Genomic DNA, 22,543 nt, shown 5'->3' on the forward strand with positions numbered 1-22,543 from the left:
GTTGTGTTGGCAGTCCTCTGCTGCAGACACAAGCATGCCTGGGAGCAAGGTCCTGGAGCATCCTTGCTCCCTGCAGGGGTTTCATGGGGTAACTGCTGCCAGAATCATGCTTTTCTCCCTGCACCAACTCTCAGATGACAGTGCAGCTGCAGCAGCACCTCTCAGGATAGTCCAGTGCATATACCTTGTTCTCAAGCCCATAGATGTAGTAGAGGTAAGGCTTCCCTGAATACTGGTAGTGTACTTCTGTGATGAGGATTAGCTCGATTGTTTGCCTCTGGGAAAGGAAAAGTTCAAATTAAGTAGGCAGTTTGGAGCAGAGGCTATATCTTGCTTTAGACCAACACATGTAGACAGGTAGAAAGCCCCAACTTTTAGCCAGAGGCCTCGCAGCTCCAAGAGAGCTGCTGCTTTGTGAAGGGGAAAAGAAAAAACATTGGAGAACAGTCAGCCCATCACTACAGCCATCAAAAATTCCCTTGGTGCAGCTAGCATGTTCTGACCCTTGAATACTAGGCCATTTTTACTGCATTTATAGCTATTTAAGCTATTTCCTTAAATCCTTTAAGCCCTTATTTCCAGTCCTTGGTGTGTTAGCATATGCCCCATCTCACGCGTGGTTGAGGTCTGTGTGCGAACACAGTTCCCTGTCCTTGCCCTTGGAAGATGGGAAAGCCACAGGAATCTGGATGTGCAAGCAGAGGCACTGGTGGTGAGCTGTGGACATGTCACCTCCACCAGTGATGGCTGCACCGTGTTGTGTTACTGCAGCAGAAATTGCTGTAGATTTAACCCCTGCTGCTCTGCTCTCTTCCTGTCTGAGGGGGAAGGAAGCTGCTTTCATCTCCATCTTGCTGGTAATTATTATTCTTGGCTGAATCACAGGGGGCAGTGCTGTGGAGGCACCTTGTTTCCTCATGGAGGGGCCCTGCTTTGCTCCTTCCTCGTGGTGCCCAGCAGCCCATCGGGTGTCCTGACCCACCCTGGCTCTCACCTCCTGCTGCAATTACAATTGCAAAGTCTCAGTTTTAAATAAAGCTCAATGTCTGCTGCGCTCCAGCCCCTCTAACCCCAGAGGGTATCTATGATCCTGATACTTACCTACAACGCACAGCCATAAGAAGGCACAATAGCATCAACCAAGCAAAGAAGAAGAGATTTCAAACCCACACCCCATCCCCACCCCCCAGCTTGCTCCAAAAGTTGCTGGTTATTAAGCAGAGCGACATCAGCCAACAACAAGCAGAGGGGTGAAAAATTCCATGGGGAAAGCACCAGGAGAAGGCAGCCCAGATCCGCAGAGGTACTATGTGGTGCCTGGATTTGCCAGGGCAGGTTTTCAGTACCTGCTTTCCTATACAGCTAGAGGATCCTTTGGCTGGGGTGCAGCAGCCACCTACAACACACAGCCATAAGAAGGCACAATAGCATCAGCCAAGCAAAGAAGAGATTTCAAACCCATACCCCCTCCCCATCCCCCCAGCTTGCTCCAAAAGTTGCTGGTTATTAAGCAGAGCGACGTCAGCCAACAACAAGCAGAGGGGTGAAAAATTCCATGGGGAAAGCACCAGGAGAAGGCAGCCCAGATCCGCAGAGGTACTATGTGGTGCCTGGATTTGCCAGGGCAGGTTTTCAGTACCTGCTTTCCTATACAGCTAGAGGATCCTTTGGCTGGGGTGCAGCAGCCTACTGAGCAAACTGCCTTTGATGCTGAGAAGTGGAAATTATAGGCTGGAGCTAAGTTGGAAGTCAGAAATTTGCCAAAGAGCTGGTTTTGACAGACCACATGGAAAATCAAATCATCTCCCTTTAAGTTTATTTTGGTCTTTCAGTTTACTTGCATTTTTAATGTGGATCCTTCTCTTTCCTGTGGGTGAAAAGACAGTATGTTCTAGCTAAACTTTCGCGTTTGCAATCACATTTATAATAGCAGCAGCAGACATTACGACACTCTAGCGAGAATCAGAGTGCAATCCTAATGTTTGTTCTAAAGTAGCTTCTAAGATAAAAATAGCGGTAATAAATAATGTGTGCCAGGGCTTTGAAAAGGTAAAAGGAACAGGAATAACAACAGTCACCTACATCTTCCAATTCCTAGACATTTCAAAAAATTATTTCCCTGCTATTTCACTCGATAATGAAGATTTCTTTGATAATTAGGATTTTTTTCATTTGCTAAAGATCACCTCTGAATGAAACAAAATAAGTGACTATTCTCAACATCTTATTGTGTCTAACCAGGCTCTAATACATGACCATTAGCAGAGCGTGCAGCAGGCTGGGGGGGGACATGCTAGCGGCTCCCCCTTACCTGCTGGAGGATGCGGGATGATGCGCCAAACGTCACACTGTGCTCAGCAATGGCTCCCTGCGAGGCCAGGGAGATCTCAGGTTCAGGGAAGCCAATGATGGGGTACACCTGCAAGAAATAAACCCAACCAGGCAGCAGAGAGAGACCCTATTTGTCAGAGAAATACATTCATTCCACCTGTTACAATGGAAGATCTGAGCTAATAACAGCAATACACAGAAGAAACGCTAATGTCGGAGAGTCCCAAAGGCATGTCCATCCCACCCCAGCAAAGTGTAGAAGTGTCTAAAACAGCAACGGTGCCTCTCCAGATAGAGGTTTATGCTGCTCATGGAGCAGTGAAGAGGCTGCTGTTCCCAAGCTGGCAGGTTTGGTTAAAAACTGGCACTGAGTGACTCTGTGCCCCATCAGGATTCACTGTCACCTTCTTCCAGCAGCACAGCACTGTTAAACCTGAAAGGTTATTTAAAGCCTCTGTTTTCCCCCAGAATGTGGACAATTTACAGAAGAAATACTGGGCTTGTGGGCAAAGCAGAGCTAGTTGTGAATGCAGCTACTTCTTGCGTAGCCAGGAGTGATGGCTGTTTATGCGAGAGCCCCACTGATTTTAATGCTCATAGGACTTCAGATCTAAAGCATTCGTTGGAGAGCGACTCAGATGCTAAAGCATCATTCAAATCCCAAAGGGATTCTGCAACACCAGATGCAAAGTCTTCACTACAGACGCATGATATTGAGTAATAGCTCTCTGAGGGAGAGCTGGTCTGTGCTTGGATGGTGCCTGTCTCCCAGTCCTGGTGCGTGACTGAAGTTTCTACAGGTTACTGAAAAACAGCTAATAAATAATAAAAAGGCACAGTTAAGCCCTTACTCACTTGCATTGCATTAAAAAGAAACTCAAGCTGAGGACTGAGCGGTACAGAAATGACGTTGGCTGCGAGAGAGCACTGTGCTTCAGCCAGTTTTGGACTGGTTTGCCCCAGAATTTTGCGGTTTGCAGAGGCAGATTCCCTCCAGGAGCCCTGTGTCACAGGAGCTGGAGGAGATGTCCAGCACTGATGATCTTAAGGGCCCTGCACCACAGGTCTCCACAGCAGCCCAGCAAGCAGCCCTGGCCAGAGCAGCACCTCTGTCCTGGATCCCAGCTCCCAAGCTGGTGGGATCAGTTCCCACCATGGGGATGAGCTGCTGGCATCTCTGCAGGCAGGTGGGTTTGGTGGTTGATGGCAATGCCATGCAGGCACTCCAGCAAGAGCCACCATCCCACACTCTCTCCCTACAAAGCCTGCAGCCAATAGCACTGGCACTATTGTGCAGGCGGTGGGAAATGTGCAAGGGACAATATAAAAAGCCTGAGGGATGGATGTGCTGCTGGATGTCTCCTGCTATTGCTGGAGAGCTGCAGATGACTCTAGGGTTGGAGTTCTGTTAGTCTGGCCACCAAAAGCAACCTGGGATGGCTGAGCACTGACTGCTGCAGCACGGGTTGGTCACACTTTGTTAGGCAGAAAACCCAACAACTCTCAGTTCCTCAGTGGAAGCTAAGGATGCTCTGCGCTACCAAGGGGCAATGGCCTGAAGCCACCTCATTGCTGTGGTCCTGGTGCCACACCGTCAGGCCACAAAGGTGACTTGTGTGTACCTCTGCTTCTGCCAGAGCATTTCTGTCCATCCTGAGAGGTCCCTGGCCCCAGTGCCCTGCAGGGATGAGCAAAGTTGCAATCTCCCAGTGGCTGCTGATGGAAAAGGACCCACTTCTGCTGGATTTAACAATTTCATTGACACCTAAGTTTCTAAGACTGTAGAAGTGCGAAAAGCTGCATCCCATGAATGGGAACCCAACAGCTCTGCTGCAAGAGAGGACAGTGGTTATTGCAGTGCTGCTGGTTACCACAGCAGAGAAGCCATTTCACATTCCCCCTCTTTCACAGCAGCTCAGGAGGGATCCCCTCTGGCCTGGGAGTTGCACTCACCATCACATTTTCATCTTTAAATACACTCTCTCCACTGACTTTGCTGAGCAGCTCTCCTGGGAAGTTCAGATGATGCTCAGAAACAAATTCTAAGACATTGTTCTTCCTGCAAGAGAGAAAGAAAATATCCGAGCAATCCAAGCTATCTCCAGGCTCTTTCTGAATGCCCAAGTAATGCTTGAATGCTCCCTGATTTCCGAGGACAATAATCATGCCTGCCTAACCTTTGTGCACTCCCTCATTAGTTTCTTAATCACCGTGTGTATGCAACAACCATGGATGACTATTGCATAAATAATCCTGAAATCAGACCTTCATGGTGATCACCTTCCCCAACAGCTTTTAGGGCCTCCTACACCCATTAACTCCTTGTGGCAGAGAAGGTCTTATCTTCCCATTCCAAAGCCCCAGCTCCTATTGCAGTGAACCATCTTGGTCTATTACCCATAGGACACTGGCATGGCTAGTGGCTGGTGGTGACCTCCAAAGGAGCTGGAGGTCTCATTTGCCAGAGCTGTGCTTGTCTGGGGTCAGGCAGCCCCAGGGCCCTGCACCCCCAGGAGTCCCACCAGAGGGATGGGTATGGCCAGGACAATTTCCAATCTCCCAGGATGGACAGAGATGGTGTTTTGAAAAACGAAAGTGTTCACACAGGGAAATTGAAGGTATTTTGTACAAAATGGGAAGGTACTCAGGAAGCACTCAGCAGGGCAGGCAATGGCCTTTTTGCTAAACCTCACAAGCTAAGACCTTTTTCAGCCCCATCTGTTATCTCTGGCACTAGAGCTCCTAAATGGGAAATGTCAGAGTAACACCTCGGCCAGCAGCCTTGGGTCACTAATGCCTTAGGAGAAAGGAGCTCAGCCACTGATTCACATTGCCCCAGCTTCAGGTCTGGGCTGCACCAGCTTGTACCAGGCTCAGCTATGCCATCTCCATTTCTGAGTTCTTGTGTGCCCTTGGACCACTCTTTACTTCTGTGAAGCCCCTTCAGCCTCCACCAAACCCCATGGACAAGGTTGCCATCATTAAGGACTAAAGCTGCCTCTCTAAGCCCCTGTTTCTGCCTGACCAAAGGCAGTACTCTCCCAGCTGAGCTCCTAAGCCTTGCAGTAGAATAAGGAATAGAAGTAACAGCTCTGAACCCATGCTGCTCACCAGGTTATCACCAGCTGCTTGAAATGCTGGAGCTTTTTCTCTCCCTGACAGGTCGCACAGGTCTTGCTGCCCTGGCCAGAACAGGTATTGAACCTTTGAATGCAGCAAAATGGGTTTTAAATGGGATTTAAACACTGCCCACTTTGAGTCCTGTGGACCCAGGAGTGATTTATTTCAGAGTGTTTGTATAGCTCAGCAGCTATGGAAGTCAATGATAGCACATGCACCACACATACATCCCTCCCTGGTCTGTGACTCATGGGATGTAACATATTTGCTGGAAAAAAGAAATGACTAATTCCAACCTCAAATCTATTTGTAAATGTGGAATTAGTCAAAGAATGTATTTGTACATCTAATTAGGGATAATCACAATTTCCCCCCACAACGGTAGGAAGGCGAGCGTCACTTTGAAGACGCCACTGCATGTGCTTCTGACAGATGCAGGAGGCATATGCTTATGCATGGAGCATTTTGATTGCATCAGTGCAGCACAGATTAGCAGCAGTTAACAACTGATTCATTAAGGCTCTTCAAGCCATCATTAGCCCCAGTGGATTCATGCTTTAAAATGACTGCCATGATTATGCACCATACCATCTCTGTTATTTTAAACTTAATGGAGCCCTATAAACAAAACAGCTTTAGAACAGTGCCTTCTTTTTTTGTCACTTAGAGATCATTCTGAAGCCTGTTTCATGTTTGGTAAAAACAGAGGGAGGTAATAATTCTCCAGGCTGCACAGGCCATGAAACCTGCCAAATCCCCTGCACTGCAGGAACCAGACCTAAGAGCAGCTCTGGAGTTTGCAGCTCCTTCCAGGCCCATCCCATGCTTTCACTGGAAAATTGAAGGCTTCCTTCAGTTTCCCAGAGAAGCTGGGAAAAGTGACAGTCTTGTAACAGAAAGGTCAAAAAAGATGGAAGAAAGGCAAGCGAAAATATTAGTATTTTCCAAAGGCTCTCACAAGTTTGGGATGCCAGCCTGGTTCCTGAATGCTGAGGGTAGGCTACACAGAATCATACAATAGAATAATAGATGTTAAAATCAAAGTTCTTTTAAAATGAGAGCAGGGAAAGTCCATTTCTAACCATTTCTAACCATTTTTCATGGAGAATAAAGCTACTGCTGTACTGCTTTATCTGATAGGTGATCTTCATAGTAGAAAATAGAAAAAGCACACAGGCATGTAGAGCATGTCCCAGCTCTGCACTGTAATCTCTGCCAGCAGTACACATGTGGAGTCATCTTGGCTCAAATGTACTGGATTAAGTATGTTCCCCTACTTCCCCAACTTTCCAGTAGTTTCCTCCTACCAGGAGACCCTCAGTTATTAACTCCCACCAGGCCAGTGGGAGTGGGATGACTGACTTCTACTACCCATGCCTCTGCCTGAGCAAACATGGACTAAGGGAAGCAGCATAGCCCAGGCAGGGCCACACTAATTGACATGGAGCCCATCGTACCTTTTGCGACCTGTACCTGAACAAAGCTGGCATCTCTTCTGCTGCTTTAGCCTGCTTTGGGATCCCTTGCATGTTACACACTTTGTCTACAAACACACCAAAGAATTAAAGCAGACAGTAACTGCTAGAATAAAAATGTCAGGTTTATAAATCAAAAGTTTTTATGCACGTTAGCAAAATAATCACTAAATCAGGCTTGCAGAAGAAGGCATTTACCAAGTATAGGTGCAAAGGAAGAGTGTACAAAATAGCTCATAAACTGTGACCCTGGATTAATCAGGTGCTCCAGTCAAACTCACTAGTGATGCAAATTAGACACAGTTTGGTTGAAATGCCTTTTTTCTTATGCATGTGGGGTTTTATACATGTTATTTATTCTTGTAGCTAGCAGTATACTTTTAAGTATTTGTATTTAATCAGATGAACTTTAAGTGGCAAATATGTGCAATAACAATACATCTTTTGGCTGTCTGGGAATATCTGTGCAGAAGGAGAAATAAAGACAGGAGGCCAGACTTATGGCTGCACTCACATCCCTGGGTTAAGCCTTCTCTCTCATTAAGAAATCCCAAATACAGAACTGAGCACATCTGAAAGACAGAAAACCATTTGCTGTATCTCATGCCTAAGATCTAAGCTAATTTCGACACTGCAGAAGCAAGTTCTCCTTCTCACCATCATAACACATAGGCTATTGATTGAGGACAGGGCAAGACATCTTTTCTACCTGGGCAGGATTTTGACAACCCCATTCAGCATCACTACAGGACATGGGAACCTCAGCCCTAAACTGGATTGAACACCAGTGGCTTTGGGATACAGGGTGACAAAGGGGGAATACAACATAACTTGCCCCATGTTTCCAGCCCTCATAACAAGCACAGTAACAAGACAGTGCATGTTGTGATTTTGCAAATGAACCCTGTGCTTAGAGGAATGGGAAATGCAGCCTGACAGAACATTTCCCAGCTCCTTACCCGACCTGCCCCAATGGCACACCCTGCACTTGGACCGGCCGTGACCATAGCATCTGTGACAGTCCTGAAATCAGAAGATTATTCATGCACAAAGCTTCCCAGGGATTTTGGATATCTCATATTATGCACAGGCACCCTTCCTGCATCTATATTCAGTGACAAAATTCTGGTCCGAATGGGAAAGAATCCAACACCATAAAATTGTGCTGTGTGACCATTAAAGGAGTCATAAATAATAACTATTTAACAAAGGCAAATGTCTATGTACTGCTGGCAAAAGAAAGTACTTATTTTTCTTTATTCATCATTTTACGTTAAAATAAATTGTCCAGCTATAGAGCTTGTAGAAAGCTAAATGGGAACTGTCATGCAAACTAATGTTTTCCTAATGGTGGAAAAAAATTCAACAAAAGAGAAAAGATCATCCAGTGCTGTTTCTTGAACAGGCTGCAGCAAGATTTGTCCTCAAAGCTTTAAAGGAAGAAAACACCAGGAAGAAGGGATCTCTGACTTTTTTCACTGGTGTTTAATGAAGAAAAACACAAGAAAATGAGAACTGAAGTGAGGTGCCCGAGGAGCTGAGAGTCCCCAAGGAAGGTCCCCCAGCTCCACAAGCCCATCAGCTGGGAAAGGGCTTCTGCAGGCAGCCATCAGCAAGAGGGGACTCACCCTGACCAGTGCTGAGTGAGTCACCCAGCACCACTGTGTCTGGCCCTGGAAGAGTGGAGGGGGCTCATCCTCCACATCCCAGAGGTCTAGGGGGGCATCCGCAGGGGGTCCAGCTGCTCTGGGCTCTGCAGGAGAGGGTGGCATCTTACCCGCCTTGCTGGACGTGGTGCACGGATGCTGGCCAGCTCCTGGTGCTGCTGAGGACCCACAGACCGCTCCCCATCCCCAGGTGGGCATCACACCAGGGACTGACCCAACATAGTCCGTGGCACCCTGGGGTGCTGAGCACCCTCCTGCCATCATGACACAGTCCCCATCATCCCCAGTCCTCCCAGCACACCCCCAAGGCAGTGCAGGCACCCAGGATCAGCTGTCACCCAAACACCATGGGTGAGGGTGCCCTGCACTCCTTGGCAGGTCCATAAAGAGCTCCACTGCACACAGGTGCCCAACCTCAGATCTTGACAAGCTTTGACTATATGTGGCACTTGGTAGGAAATTACTGGGAACTAAGGGCTTCTGCTCCCAGGGCATGCCATGAACCTGCCCTAGCATGAGGGAAGCAAACTGGGCTTGTAAAGAAAAGCATTTTGCCCCAGCTTCACAAGCCCTGCAGAGTCCAAATGGCCACAAGGGAGCAGATCAACCTGGTGCATATTAAACCAGGATCAAGTCACCTCCAGGTGCTACGTGAGCCCTGGACAATGAGCACTGCCACAAACCCCAGCTCCAACATGTAGGTCACATCTCACAAGAGCTACTCCAGTGGGATTTGGGGCAATCACTTACCGGTGAAGGGCTCAAACACCCATTCGCTTAACCTCGACTCACTGAACGTCTCCAGTCGATACTAGAAGAGAAAAATCACACACTGAAAACAAAAACAACTTGCACCAAGTGGGCATTTAAATTTGAACAGTGACTTGCTAATACTGGGTCTCGGGAGGATTCCTGGACTTTTCTGTCTCTAAGTACAACTTGTGCAAGAAAAACTGGCCGGCACTTTCACAGCAAAAAATGCATTTTGCCACTTTTTGGAGAATCGTGTCAGTTATTGTTTAGGGAAGGCCCAGATGATGTTTGAGAGTAATCTGACTAATCTCACAAGTGGAACAAACACTAGCATAAAAGAATATCTGCCCCACAGTGCCTGTTAAAGGGCACTCCCATTACCCTGTTCATTGATGCTCTTGCCTCCTCCCCCACTAAGGACTCCCTGGGTGGCTGCCCAAGCAGGACCTGCAGCAAAGCCTGGCACACAACCCAACAGTGTGGTTTGTTGGGTCTCCTCCAACGGACGGTGAGTCCCCAAACTAAGACTAACCCAAGAGCCAGCAAGCATCGAATGTGCAATAACTATATTCAGCAAGAGGAATGAACCCAGGGAATCAAAGCCCACATATTTTCTGTGAAATTAAACATCACCAGAATATTCACAGCTGGGGGAATATGCGGCATTACAGGTCACTCTGCTTGCCCAAAATACCAAGATGCAGGGTAGAGTCCTGCAGTTTAGGTAAGGGAAGTGCTTTTTTTGCCAAAGCTGGGCTATCAGAGAAGGCTTCCAGGTGGCGCTGTAGAAAAGGATGGACCTTTCAGCTGTAAAAGCCTGTAGTCAGCTCATAGATTTCCCTTGGAAAGCACTTATATGTTTGCAGTTAAAGTAGGATGGAAGCCATCTAATTTAATGAACGGATGGTTCCTCATGGCCTGATGTCACTGTGCAATTGGAAGTTATTCCAGCCACTGCCAAGAGCTGCCCAAGATGCCCAGTTTGGAGGTACTCACTCGGTAGGTGCCTGCCTGCCGCAGGCACTGGATGGCCAGCTCCCCTGCCACCCTGCTCCCATAGCAGCACCGCGAGGACACGAAGCGCAGGAGGGCTCCTTGGCCACTGCCTCTGTCACTGCGGGCACGCTGGGAGGCAACGGTGACAGGTTTGTGCCTTAACTTATAAAGGGTTAGCTGGAAACATGCAGCGTATTTAGCATAGTGCAGAAAAAGGAAGTAGAGCCCATGTGGGAGACAGTCACAGCTGGTGACTCTCTTATTGCAAAAAGAATAAGAGATTTGCATTCTAAAACACAACCCTCGTGCAATATTAGTATTAAATGGTGGTCTAAAATAATGTATGTGTGTGTGTGTAAACCCTCACCTTCAGCAGGCTAGGTAAAGGTTTGAAAGCTTCTTTGAAACATTGATCAGTGTCCTGCAGCCATTTTTTCCCCTCTCATTAGGGCTGAGAAACACAATGCCACCAGATATCCAGTCTGAAACCTTTGTGCAGGTGAAGAAAACAAGCAGGAGCAGACTCCCACCATCCTATCCTACTATGGATCAAATGTTGCTTTTTGAACTGTGCTGCTTTTTTCCCCCCCACTTACAAAGGAAAAAGGTGTGTTGTGTACTTGCTTTTGTTTTGTTTTTTTTCTTAAATTCAAGGTGAAAATTGGGAGAGAAAAAAGACAGTAAGCACTAAGAGCATAAAGGACACAATAGCTGACCCCTGGGAGAAGGACTAGCACAAAACCTGTGCGATACTTATTTTCTGAGGAAAGCTTCAAGAGTTTGGGCCCCACCTCTGAGGAGGATGATGCCAGTGCTGTTGGTGCTACGGGTGTCCATGTCTACAGCGGGCACGCTGCAGGCTGTCAATGCCTGTGGTGGGGACATCCTTTCTGCCATCTCTGGAGTCCTGGGAACCCGGCCATCTAGGGATGCTGAGGCAGGGGGTAACCTCCCTCCACAGGGCTGTGCTGAGCTGCATTCAAGTGAAGGGCATAAAGCTGCTTACTGGTGCTGCACAGAGGGCTGTCTGCTCCTCTGCTCCCTGGGCTCACCCATCGGCTCCTCTGTCAGTGGCTCTGCTCCTATGGGGAAAGGGCAGCTGAGAAATTCAAGCCCACCTTAAACCAAGAGCGGGTTTTGCTCACAGCTGCAGGAAGATTAAGGTGTAGCACCTAAAGCCAGTCCCGGGTGAGCAGTTTGCTACACACCAAACATCCCACACACCCCAGCCAGAAGCTGCTCCCTGTCCAGCCCATCCCAGTGGCATTCCCTCAAGGCACTGGGACATCACTCAGGGAGTAGGGCACTGCCTGTGCCCACAGCACTGGCCCCTCTGCCTTGCTCAGGGCAGCACAGCAGTCCTAGCTCCCTGCTCAGCAGAGGTCTTGATGACTTTCTGTGCAGGGAGAAGCACAGCCAAATATCAAAGGTAATTACTTCCCAAACCACATCTGTCTGCAAAGGAAGCAGGCCACAAACAGCAGCACAGGAGGTAAAAGTCTTTGTGAGCTGGGCAGGCACATGCCCATTGCAGTAGCTATAGAGTACAAGAGGGAGGGTTTCATGGGATTGTTCACCTTGGATTAGGCAGCTGCTGGTGTTTTTCTACTGCCAGAAGGGTAAAGTTACAGGAGTGCAAACTGTCAGAGAGACAAAATCAGTGCCACACACATACCTCTGCCCTGGGTGATCCACTCACAGTCATCCAGCTGTTCCTGGGGTGCAGAAGGCATCAGGGAACATCCTGGCTTTGGGTCCAGGTCACCTACAGCCACAGAAACATCAGTGAGGGATCCTGGAGGTCTGACAGTGCATGTAGAGACCAAACAGATGTCACAGGCCACCGTGCAGTGAGAGCATTTGCTGTCCTTTCCCACTGTCTCCTTTCCAGGAGCTCAGTCCCTGTGCTGAAGTGGAACAACACTGACACCCTATGTAGGTGCCATAGCCCTGCAGGTCCTCACTCCCTCTGCGGGCCGGAGAGCTGAGGACCGGGTGTTACAAGCCCCGGCGGTGGAGCCCGCAGGCTGGGGCACCATCTGCGCCCCTTGGCAGGGAGCAGGGGAGAGCTGCCAGGATGGACGCCCAGAGCAGGCTGGTTAAGCACATGGGCAGGAGAAAGGCACCAGGAACTTCCCAAAGACCCAGAGACGCTCTCTGGTCAGCAGGTGACAGGTTATAGCGGAAGAGCTCAAAGTTCTACACATTTACATCTTACTGGACATGAACATAGAGAAGGTCAGCACCACTTAGTCTGACCAGCAACGACTCTGCTCTTGTTCTAAACGTTTCCAACTTACTTTAATTCTGCTCGTGGGACAGCAGTTGTTTGTTTCCTTAGGTACCGCTCTAAAAATACTCACTGGTAGCAACTGGTCCTCCTGATGCCTGCCTAACACAGAAACCATTCTTTTTATTAAGCCTTTTATCCAGTGACCTTTCATATTGCAGCAGCTGATTACGAAAATTCAGTCCATGCAAGGAAAGAGCGCACAGAGGAGCCAGGAAATGCCAGCCTGGCAACAACACGCAGTCTGACAGGCATGGAGAGGCTGAGCGTAGTCATCCATCAACTTGATTTACTAGACTTCTGCACTGAAAGCATGCTCCTTTCTTCCAGGAAGCAAAATTATTCTCTCCATTATTTCTTCCTATGAAAATAGGAAACTACATGCTTGCTTTGAAATGTCACATCCCTCATGCAGAAGACAAGGCTGTCCTTGAGCTGAAGGAACACAGATTTCCAGGTAATGGTGAGTAATAAGCACTATGGAGAGCTTACCTGTGAAAAGTAAATCCATAAGATGCCTTCAGTGTGATTATCTCTGTCATGTCTAGACCAAACAGAAACATCTTCCTCAAGGATGTTGAACAATTTTGGATTCATTTGCCAATTACCTTGCAATACAAGTCTGCTGGGGCTTCTAGTCATGATAAAGCTCCAGCTTCCACTTCCATGCCGCAGGGTGGGAAACCACACTGGAGTGGTGCTTTTCCTTCCCCCCGCTTTGCTGGTGGTTAGTTTTGGTGCTTTGATAGGCCTGTATGCAGTTGTGTACTCATAAGGGAAAGGACACAACTGCAATTGAAAATACTGTGAATTTCCTCATTCAGAAAACAGTGTTTACAAGCCTTTAAGGACTGCAAGGACTTTGTACCTCCTGAGTGAGGGCTCCCATTTCTTCAGTTCACCAAGACTCATGCAGCCTTGCTCAGGTGGGCAAGTGCCCTACTAGGCACGCATCTTGTCTAGGTCATGCTTTGCCAAAAAAGGTTTGATCATATGGTCCTTGAGGTCCCTTCCAACCTGGCATCCCATGAGCCTATGATTTCCAGTCCAAAGTATAATGGACTTATGTACACATTATCAAGAAAACCTGAATGTCTATTTTTAATGTACAAATGTTAAACAAAAAACTGTTTAAAACAAAACATGGAGATACGAATATAAGTACCAAATTCCAGTCCAATAGAAATGGTTTAAATGACCAGGTTAAAAATATCCTAAATTCGGAGTAAATATATCAACTGTACAGTTGTTGCTACGGTGATGTTGTTGGAAATCACAATAGTCTATAAACATGAACTCATAGCTCCATTTTAAAACAGTAAGCCTGAGATAGACTTTGACCAAAGCCAGGAAATTCAGAGCTTAGGCTGTTACTCATCTGATATTTCAGGTTTTGTTCTATATCATTGGGATCCAGCTCTACACACACAAAAGTAGCTGGCAAAATTCCCAACACATACAGCAGTGGCAGAGCAAGCTCCAGCCTTGGACTCACAGCCGTGTTCCTGCCCTTCTGCACAGGGACACCAACAGCTTTGAGCATCTTCTACAGAAGGACTACCTGTCCTCCACTGCCACCTCTCCCTGTTGCTGCCTCCAAGTGATCAACTGCAACTGCGACAAGGGTGAGAGCATACAAGCCAAGTAAAGACTACATGGGTGGAAACCTCAGTTTGCTTTCCTGAGGCACCCAAGAGCCACACGGTACATCTGCACTTAACATTTCTTGGGTGTCTAAAATTGGGCTTTTATGCATGAGCTTAAAACAGTCAGACATGACAGTGGTGTGCACTCAGACCCTGTTTCTCAACTGGAAGTTCTCATCTCTCACCCCAGGGTGCTGTCTGCTAAGCACTCGCTTCCAATGTCAAGGCTCAATACATGGAACATGACTGCTGCCCAGCTAGAGAGAACTCCTAAAGGAGAAGTTGGCATGAACACACCTTTGTATGGGAACCAGGGTTGGATTCCTCCTGCCAGAGGAGTAACTGTGGTTTACTGTTCAGGGAGATTCCTCTGCAGAGAGGGACAAGTCCCAAGCAGGTATAAATCGGAGCCAAACACTGCTTTCCCCACACACTCCTCCAGGCAGCCCGTGAAGACTGCAGCTGGCAAGCAGTAACTGAGCAAGAGCCCATCAATGTCAGCAGAAATACCCTCATTTTCAGTGCATTTAGGATTGGACCCATAAGCCAAAGCATGGGGGAGTCTCAACCCTAGCAAACCCTAGCAGTTAACCTTCAGTTCTCATCCCCATCAACCACTTGCCCTACTGCTCCACTACCTGGCTGGTGGAGCTGGATGTCAGAGCTCCACACAGCACCTCCAGGACCACAAACTTTTTAATTTTTTCCATCTGATTAAACAGAAACTTCCTGTACCATCTTTATTTAAGCTAATCAAAGCTTTTCTCATTCATAAATTAAGGAACCTCAGAACTCAATTACTTTTCAGTAACATCAGTGACAGCAGTATTTCACTGGGGCCCTGCATAATTAGAGTTTCTTCAGGCGCCATATTAACATCTAATGAAAAAGATATAGTCAAGGGCATAATTTCAAAGCTCCATCATGACACAGCTATTTTGATTAAGCAGCATTTCGTTAAAAGATAACAAACCCCAGTTTAATCTCTAACCCATGTCAAACAGTTTACAGTGGACTCCAAGAAGCCCACGTTAAAGACAAACCCAGGAAGCAACCCAGGGTTAGAGATTCAGGGACTAAATTCACATCTCTAAGAATTAAGTCCCTGTTCCATTGGAATCAGTGGGGTTTGCATTGTGTCTAAAGGTGTAGCAACACCTTTAGGTCAGAGACATGGCACAACCAACATGCCAACTCCTTCCACAAACACCAACTGGATGAGCACATACGCTGACATTTGGTGGAAGAGATTTCAGTTCTGGAAACAGCTATTTTTAACATACTACTTGAAAACACAGTTTATTAATACCTTAATCAAGAAGTACAACTGCATAAACATAGCAGAGAACCTCGTCAGCTTGGCATGCAATGTATTTCTTTTAGTTTTACTTACTGTCTGCTTTCACTTCTTGTTCCATTTTCAAGGGCTAGGAGCAGAGACGATCCTGTCCCAGCAGTCTCCTATGGAATGCATTGTTTTCTGCAAATTCTGCTCACAGCAATGAAACCCAGCCCCCATGAGCCACTCCCCTCTGCCAAACAATGCAGACTGTTGGGTATTAATGAATGTATGTCAAAGCTGGATGAAGCAGAAGCTTGCCAGGAAGGAAAGTGCCAGACAACCCATGCACACCATGCTGGCTCCCTAAAGGAAGCCCCATTGGAGAGGAAGATGCTCAGAAATCAGGGAGACTGCATGTAGGACCAAGTTACAGCTAGAGAGGTGTAGAGAGACTATATCTTTCAGATGCTTCTGGGACGCCAATGAACATTCCATGTATTCAAAGTTCTTGGTGACAGCTTTTTTCCAGTATCCAGCATAATTATTAAATACCTGCTAACTTCACTGTAAACACTAAAGAAGATGTCAGCAATGCTTCATTCAGAGCCTTTCTTTTACTAGACTGGCTGTGCATCCCTGCACATGGCCAAGTCCCCAGGGAACACGATAGCTGTGCAATGAGCTAACGACTGCATAGAGGCTGAGTTACCCTAAGCTTTCCAAACTTGGGTATCTCAAGTTTGTGCTTTCTCCACTTGGTTTCCCCAAGCCCATCACAGCCCACGAGCACAGAGAAGCAGCAGTGTGATGCTGTTAAGGTTATGAGCCAGTGACTATGACATCAGCAGCAGTGGCATTCTGCTCAGCCACTCCACGCTGGTTCCAAAGAAGGATGCTGCAGCCATTGTCACTTGTAGCACCTCAAATTCCAGGAGGACAAGACACATGCTGAAACACACAGTGAGTAAATGGAGGAGAGGTCTGATTTGGCAAGGGCAGAGCTAGTAAGGCCAAGTCAGGCACTTCCACAGCCTCACCAGATGTTCCATTATGGCAGCAGCTAGAGTAGCTGCTGTCCCTTTGGGTCCTTCCAAATCAAATTGTGCAGTTACTGATAACAGCTTTTCTTTTTCTTTTTCTCCCTTTAGAGCTCGAATCAATGGCTTAAGCATCCTAAATGCATTCACAGCCTCCAGCTACACCATACTACTTGCAAACTTAGAGCCTTGTTGCATTTACTCAGGCTTTGGAGCCTCCTGGGGGAGCCAGCAGAGTTAATACTGACCTGTAGCCCATTAGCCATGTGAGTCTGGGGGGGCTCTGCTCTTTGCGGTAACACAAGCAGCATTAATCCCATTAGCAGGGTGCTGACACAGCCCAGCACTGCAGCCAGGGTCTGGCAGGAGAGACATATTCTTAGAAACATGAGGAAGTGTGATGGGGCAGGCAGGGAAGGACTGCCTGCCGCAGCAGCACTGGAGACCTGCTGAAACCCACCTCCTTGACAGCAGCAGGCTTCCAGGGGAGCTAACCATGGGAGATAACCATCTCAGTCCTCTGAAGGGCACCTCCAGCCCTCTTGTAACAACAGCTTGGTGAGATTTGCTTTTCCATTCACTGCGGCATGCTGCAAAATTGGGCAGAGGAGACTGGCAGCTTCCTTTGGGAATACAATGAATGTAGCTAAGACTATCAACACCACAAACACAGGCTGGTTTTAATCATGTTCAGACAGTCTCTGCAATAATAGCCCCCAACACAGTTGTGTTTAGCAGTGTGAATGGCACCAGAGAACAGAAATTTATCATTCAGCTTAGCAGGGCTCCAGGTAGGGGAGCTGAGATGTCCTGTAACCCACTGGCAGAGCTTCCCTGCATGGCTCTCACTGGGGACAAAGTGAACACTGGGACAGAAAGAAAAATGAATTCTCTTTAGGAAGGAAGCATGCAGAGCTAGCTCTGGTACAGACATTGCTGTCATCTTCCCTGAGCCACCCAGCACCACCAAGCTCTGCTGTCCTCCAAGAGCTGAACATCCCAGCATGAACTTACAGCCACATGCCTCATCGTACAGAGAGTACCATTGCATGTAGTCTGCCTCACAGCTATATCCACACATGTTGCGGTCCTAATCCAGTTGAATGCCTGGAGAACATTTGACAAGCATCTTTAATGGCTGCGCTGACTGTGCAGCTATAAAGCATTATTTACAACTGTGTTGGGTGCTTACTGCATTCATGCTATGTTGGAGGCACGCTTTTGGAAAGTGTTTCTTTTCTATTTTGCATATTGACTCAGAGACTCCAAAATACATCAGCAGGTAAAAGCTACACAGAAAAATTCTAAAGAGCTCAAAACCGTAACTGCTCAGGAGCGCTCACACCCTTAAATGCATATGAATAGTATGATACAAAGGAAAACAAAGTAGTACCAAACAGGCTGTTGGATCACGATAACATTGTTTCTGAATTGTCCCCTTTCACCAGAAAAACGAGCTCAAAAAATCAAAAAACAGCAAAGGAAAATCGTGATTCTGTGGAATAGGATAATGGGTTATGCTTAACAGCATTAAACAATGGGATTTGGGGATTATCACATGTAATTAGAAATGTGACCTGGCTGTAGCTGTCTATGAATGAGCTGTTGTCCATCCCAGCAGTTACAGCTGAGATCAGAGGGAATATTCCAGTGCCGTTTCTGAAAGGCAGGTAAAGCATCACTTACAGAAGGATACACTAAATTTTAAAGGAGTTGTTAAAGCTTGGAGGGAGCCAGTGGCTTAGCAAGCAAGTGGCAGCTCCGTACTAAGGCTACAAGCAAACCAATAGACACATGTGTCAGTGCTGCTGCCAGCAGGAAGGACTCCAATCAATAAAATCCAGCAGCAGAAATAGTTGCCCTGAGCGGCTTCATTTGGCTCCCACTTACAAGGTTACAGTCAGCTCTTCAGTGGCAGAGCAAAAGGCCCTTCATCCTGCCCCAGTCACACGGTGCCCAGCCCTCCTCATGGCAGGAAAAGTGCCTATGCAAGGAAGGCACATGTGAATTTGGGTGCTTGGGGTGAGCAGCCTTAACACACACAGCAGTGGCACAGGGGAACCATTCCCTGTCTGTAGCCCTGCATCCCTCTGGCACCGCAGCTCAGTAGCATCACAGGGCAATGGGCAGGAAGAGAGGTGACCTGAGCAAGCCAGAGCGCTGTCAGCTGTGTATTTGGGTAATAACCCTAAAGGAGGGGTTACGTCCTGCCTACCAAATGTCTCTGCAGAGGAAAGAACAGATTTACAGATTTCTTTTGACTGGGGAAACCAGGCATTAAAATGGCATAATCTGTTAATAACAATCTGCACAGGGTGGGCACAAGGCCAGCTCTCACAAAAGACCCTGTTACCAAGCCACCATGTCCTGAGGCTTTCTCTGTATTTGTAAAGCTCATCACAAGCTCAGCACATGTGCTATAATCTTCTGTTAGAATCAGGGCTTTTGACCCCACTCACCCTGGTGCAAATTCCTCATTTAGCTGGGGTTGCAGGTAGCATCTATTTGTTCACCTCCGCTGTCAAAGAAAAAAAATGAGATCCCAGTAAGCAAGCTGCCATTTGGTCTGGCATTTGGGTTTTTCTTACCTCATTTGTCCTCCTTTATAGTGTGGGCAATCACTATAAATGTCATTATCATTAGTGTATCTACCACTTCCACCACAGAAAATACAGGTACTCTATATGCAGAAAGACAGCAAAAGATATAAATATATATTAATAAAAATGTAATTCTCTCATCTATAATTGCTGAGGTCAAATTTCTGAACACTACCTGTTCTGAGAAGCCCAGGGAGCAGTAGCTGCATACATGGTCACACAGAGAGAAGCAGAACTCAGCAGGGGCTGTGATTTATCCCTGTGCAGGCAGCATACACGCATCTGTTCCAGGACTTCAATTTAGTGTTTCAGGCACTTCCCCTGCCACCCCTCTGCCCCAACTGCATTTCATGCCCCAATTTCACCCTCACAATAAGCCTCCTATATGCAGCCAAGCACTTAATTGCTGAAAGGGGAGAGCAGCAGGACAACAGAAATCCAAATGCCCTTGGCATGGCTCTGCAGGATGCTCACAAACTCTGTTAGCAGGAAGAGGCCATGTATGACCCAGTACCCTCTGCAGCCAGCTTCCCTGTGCTGGGTGCTCCCTGCTATCCCTTATTTACTTGTGCTACTTGGTCCATCCCTGCCTGCCCAGGTGCCTGCTCTGCTGCTTGGATGATGGGGTCTGGCAGTGCAAGGTGGAGCAAGAGCTTCTCTGCCAGCCGGAGCTCTGCAGGGCTCCTGGGGCTGAGCACCATGCTATGCCTTGTCAGCAACAAGGGCAATTTCTCACATATACTTTGACCCAGGGAATCAGATCTTGCCTGCGTGTGCTGCCCAGAGGCTGCATTTGGGCAAACTTGGACAGCTCTCCAGGATGAATGAGACCAAGTCTATCCTGTCAGCAGGGTGACTGATCACCCATCGTACCACAGCACCTGCCCAGGCACACTTTGTTTAAAACCAAGTAGCCCAGTGAGCATTTCAGCATTACTGGTCCTATGGATTCATTATTCAGGCAGCTCTCCCAGGAAGATGCCTGGCAGGGAACTGTGCACCCAGCTGGGACGAGGTGTTGTGTGCCCCAGAAACAGGTAATTCCCACCACCAGACATCATTGCCATGCTTGCACGGAAACCAACCCCTCCAAACAGCTGAAAAACAGCTTCTCATCCAAACCCAGCACTAAAAAAAATCCCGAACAACAGAGATGACCTTTCTAGAAGCTTATTTACACTAAAAAGCTAAAAACTAAGCTGACTACAGATGGACAGTTAACTAAAATAATATTTACAGATATAAGAAAAGCACTTTCTGTGGGAAATTGATTTGTATTAGTCTTTAGCAACACCTCAGCATCACTCACATGATGGACCTTCAGGCACGTCCTAACACTCCAGTCATCAGCACTAAAGCCTTACTATTGACATTGTTGCTTTATCTTTCCATCTCTCTGCAACCCATACAAAGGGACACCAGCACAGCAATCCATCTCTGTCCAAAACCCCCAGAAAAGCCTAACTACATCTCTAACTCTATTGAGGTGCCTTTATTTGATGTTTCCAAATGCTCCATTTCCTTCGAATAGCCATATGGAACAGTTTTATTACACAACCAGGTTTCCAATTTAGTGTTAGTAGTTTTGACCCAAGCCCGTATAAATTGGGTCTTGTTTTTTCTCAGAGAAGATGGGGAGTGATTTAACGCCAACCAACAAAACTGTCAAGAAATATATAGGTTTTGAATCAGACCCATAATCTTCAGTTCTTAAACTGCTATACAATGATTTGTCTCTTCCCTCACACTTTCCTCTTCATTCTGAGAAACCTGTCAGATATACAGTAGTTTTCTCCTCTCAAAGCAGAGGGAACTTGTTTCATCATCCCACATTAAACTTCCAATTTTGTATGTCCCATGTCCCCTGTGCCTGGGTAAATAACTGCAAAGGCAACATCTGAGAGACATGGAGGAGAGATCCTGCCTTGTCTTTGCTCATGTCTCAGCTCAAAGAAGAAAGGGGATGACTAGGAAGGTTAACTGCCTCATGCACTTTTTCGAAGTAGTTTTTAAATGCACATTTTGTTCTCTCTCACAATGGAGATGATATCTGGAGCAATTCCACGAGATCCCCAGAAAGTATGGGGCACAAATGTCTCCAGAGCAGTTGGGGCAGCCCTGGAAGCCGAGCAGGATAATCATTCACCAAGCATGGAGCCGGGAGGCACACAGGACACCCCTTGCCATTGCTCACTGGCAAACACTATTAAACCCAGCTCATTGTAACCACACTCTGCACATCATCGTGGATCAAGAAGAGCAGGAGGCTCAAACCACCCAGTAGAGAGGGCTAAGGACAGCTGTGCAACACACACCCCATACACTTGCTCAGATCCGGCACAGGCACTGAAAGAGGACTGCACTGGCTGGAAGACCCTCTTCTCTACAGATGTCTGCTGGAATACCTGCCCAAGGATGATCTGGCCCATGGTAAGCCAGCACTGAATGGAAACAGGAAGAACTGGCCAGGTGCTCTCTCCAGACTAGCCATGCTCACACAAATCGCAGTTAGATACATTTTTCTGCCTTATATTATCCCAGGAACAAAAATAGCCGGGCTTTGTTCATTTAGGTGGGTACAAATAATTTTTAATGGCAACTTGCCCATTCAAAATGCACACTCCAGACTATTTCAAGCAGTAAAAGCAGCTCTTTGCCAAAACCAAGGGCTAATCCTTTATCTGAAGCTATTCAAGTACTATCATTAGTTCAAGCAGAAAAACAATGCTTCCTGCCAGAACCAGAGTTATCTTTTCTTATCATTAAGTCATGAAGGGAAGAAGCAATAAATAACAGTACACCAAAAAATGGTTGTTCTAATGAGCAAAAATAGCTCTGTCAAAACAGGTACATGTAGCAGATACTTATCCAAAAATACGGAACTGAATATAATAGTCTAGTGGTTTTAAAATGAATGTGTGCTCTGGCATTTGCAGCTGGAACACCAGAATGCTGGTCCCACAGGAGGGTCAGACGTGGCTCTTGGGCTGCAGCCAGGGCAGGCTCATGCCATGAGGTCTCAGATCTCCTCACTGCCAGGCTGGGTACTAGCCCAAAGCCCACGTTCAGCCCCTTGCAGGGCAATTCTGCAGGCAGATCAGGGATGCCACATTGGTGTCATTGCCCACCACAATGCATGCTGTGCCATCAAGTGCTAACTAGGTGTCCTGGGTTCAGCTACAGCAGTCATTTTTTCTCCTTCTTAGTAGCTGGTGCAGTGCTGTGTTTTTGACTTTCAGTCTGGGAACAATGCTGATAACACCGATGTTTTTAGTTGTTGCTAAGTAATGTTTACTCTGACCAAGGACTTTCTCAGTCTCATGCTTTGCCAGAGAGGAGGGGAAGC

At 47.2% G+C, this 22,543-nt stretch overlaps 1 protein-coding gene across 1 annotated transcript in view; it reads right to left on the reverse strand.

Moving 5' to 3' along the window:
* Positions 1-130: 130 nt before the first annotated feature.
* The window catches only part of SSUH2 (ssu-2 homolog (C. elegans)), a gene marked incomplete at its 5' end in the record, with an annotated part of 26,258 nt that continues 3,845 nt past the window's right edge, over positions 131-22,543 (reverse strand). Inside the window, 9 exon segments of the mRNA XM_010016945.1 lie at positions 131-277; positions 2,312-2,419; positions 4,285-4,390; positions 5,443-5,535; positions 6,909-6,994; positions 8,555-8,640; positions 9,344-9,404; positions 10,343-10,437; positions 10,440-10,471. Coding sequence (XP_010015247.1) covers positions 131-277; positions 2,312-2,419; positions 4,285-4,390; positions 5,443-5,535; positions 6,909-6,994; positions 8,555-8,640; positions 9,344-9,404; positions 10,343-10,437; positions 10,440-10,471 — 814 coding nt within the window.

The sequence above is a fragment of the Nestor notabilis genome, unplaced genomic scaffold (assembly GCF_000696875.1).
Source record: "Nestor notabilis isolate BGI_N333 unplaced genomic scaffold, ASM69687v1 scaffold17846, whole genome shotgun sequence".
NCBI lineage: Eukaryota > Metazoa > Chordata > Aves > Psittaciformes > Psittacidae > Nestor > Nestor notabilis.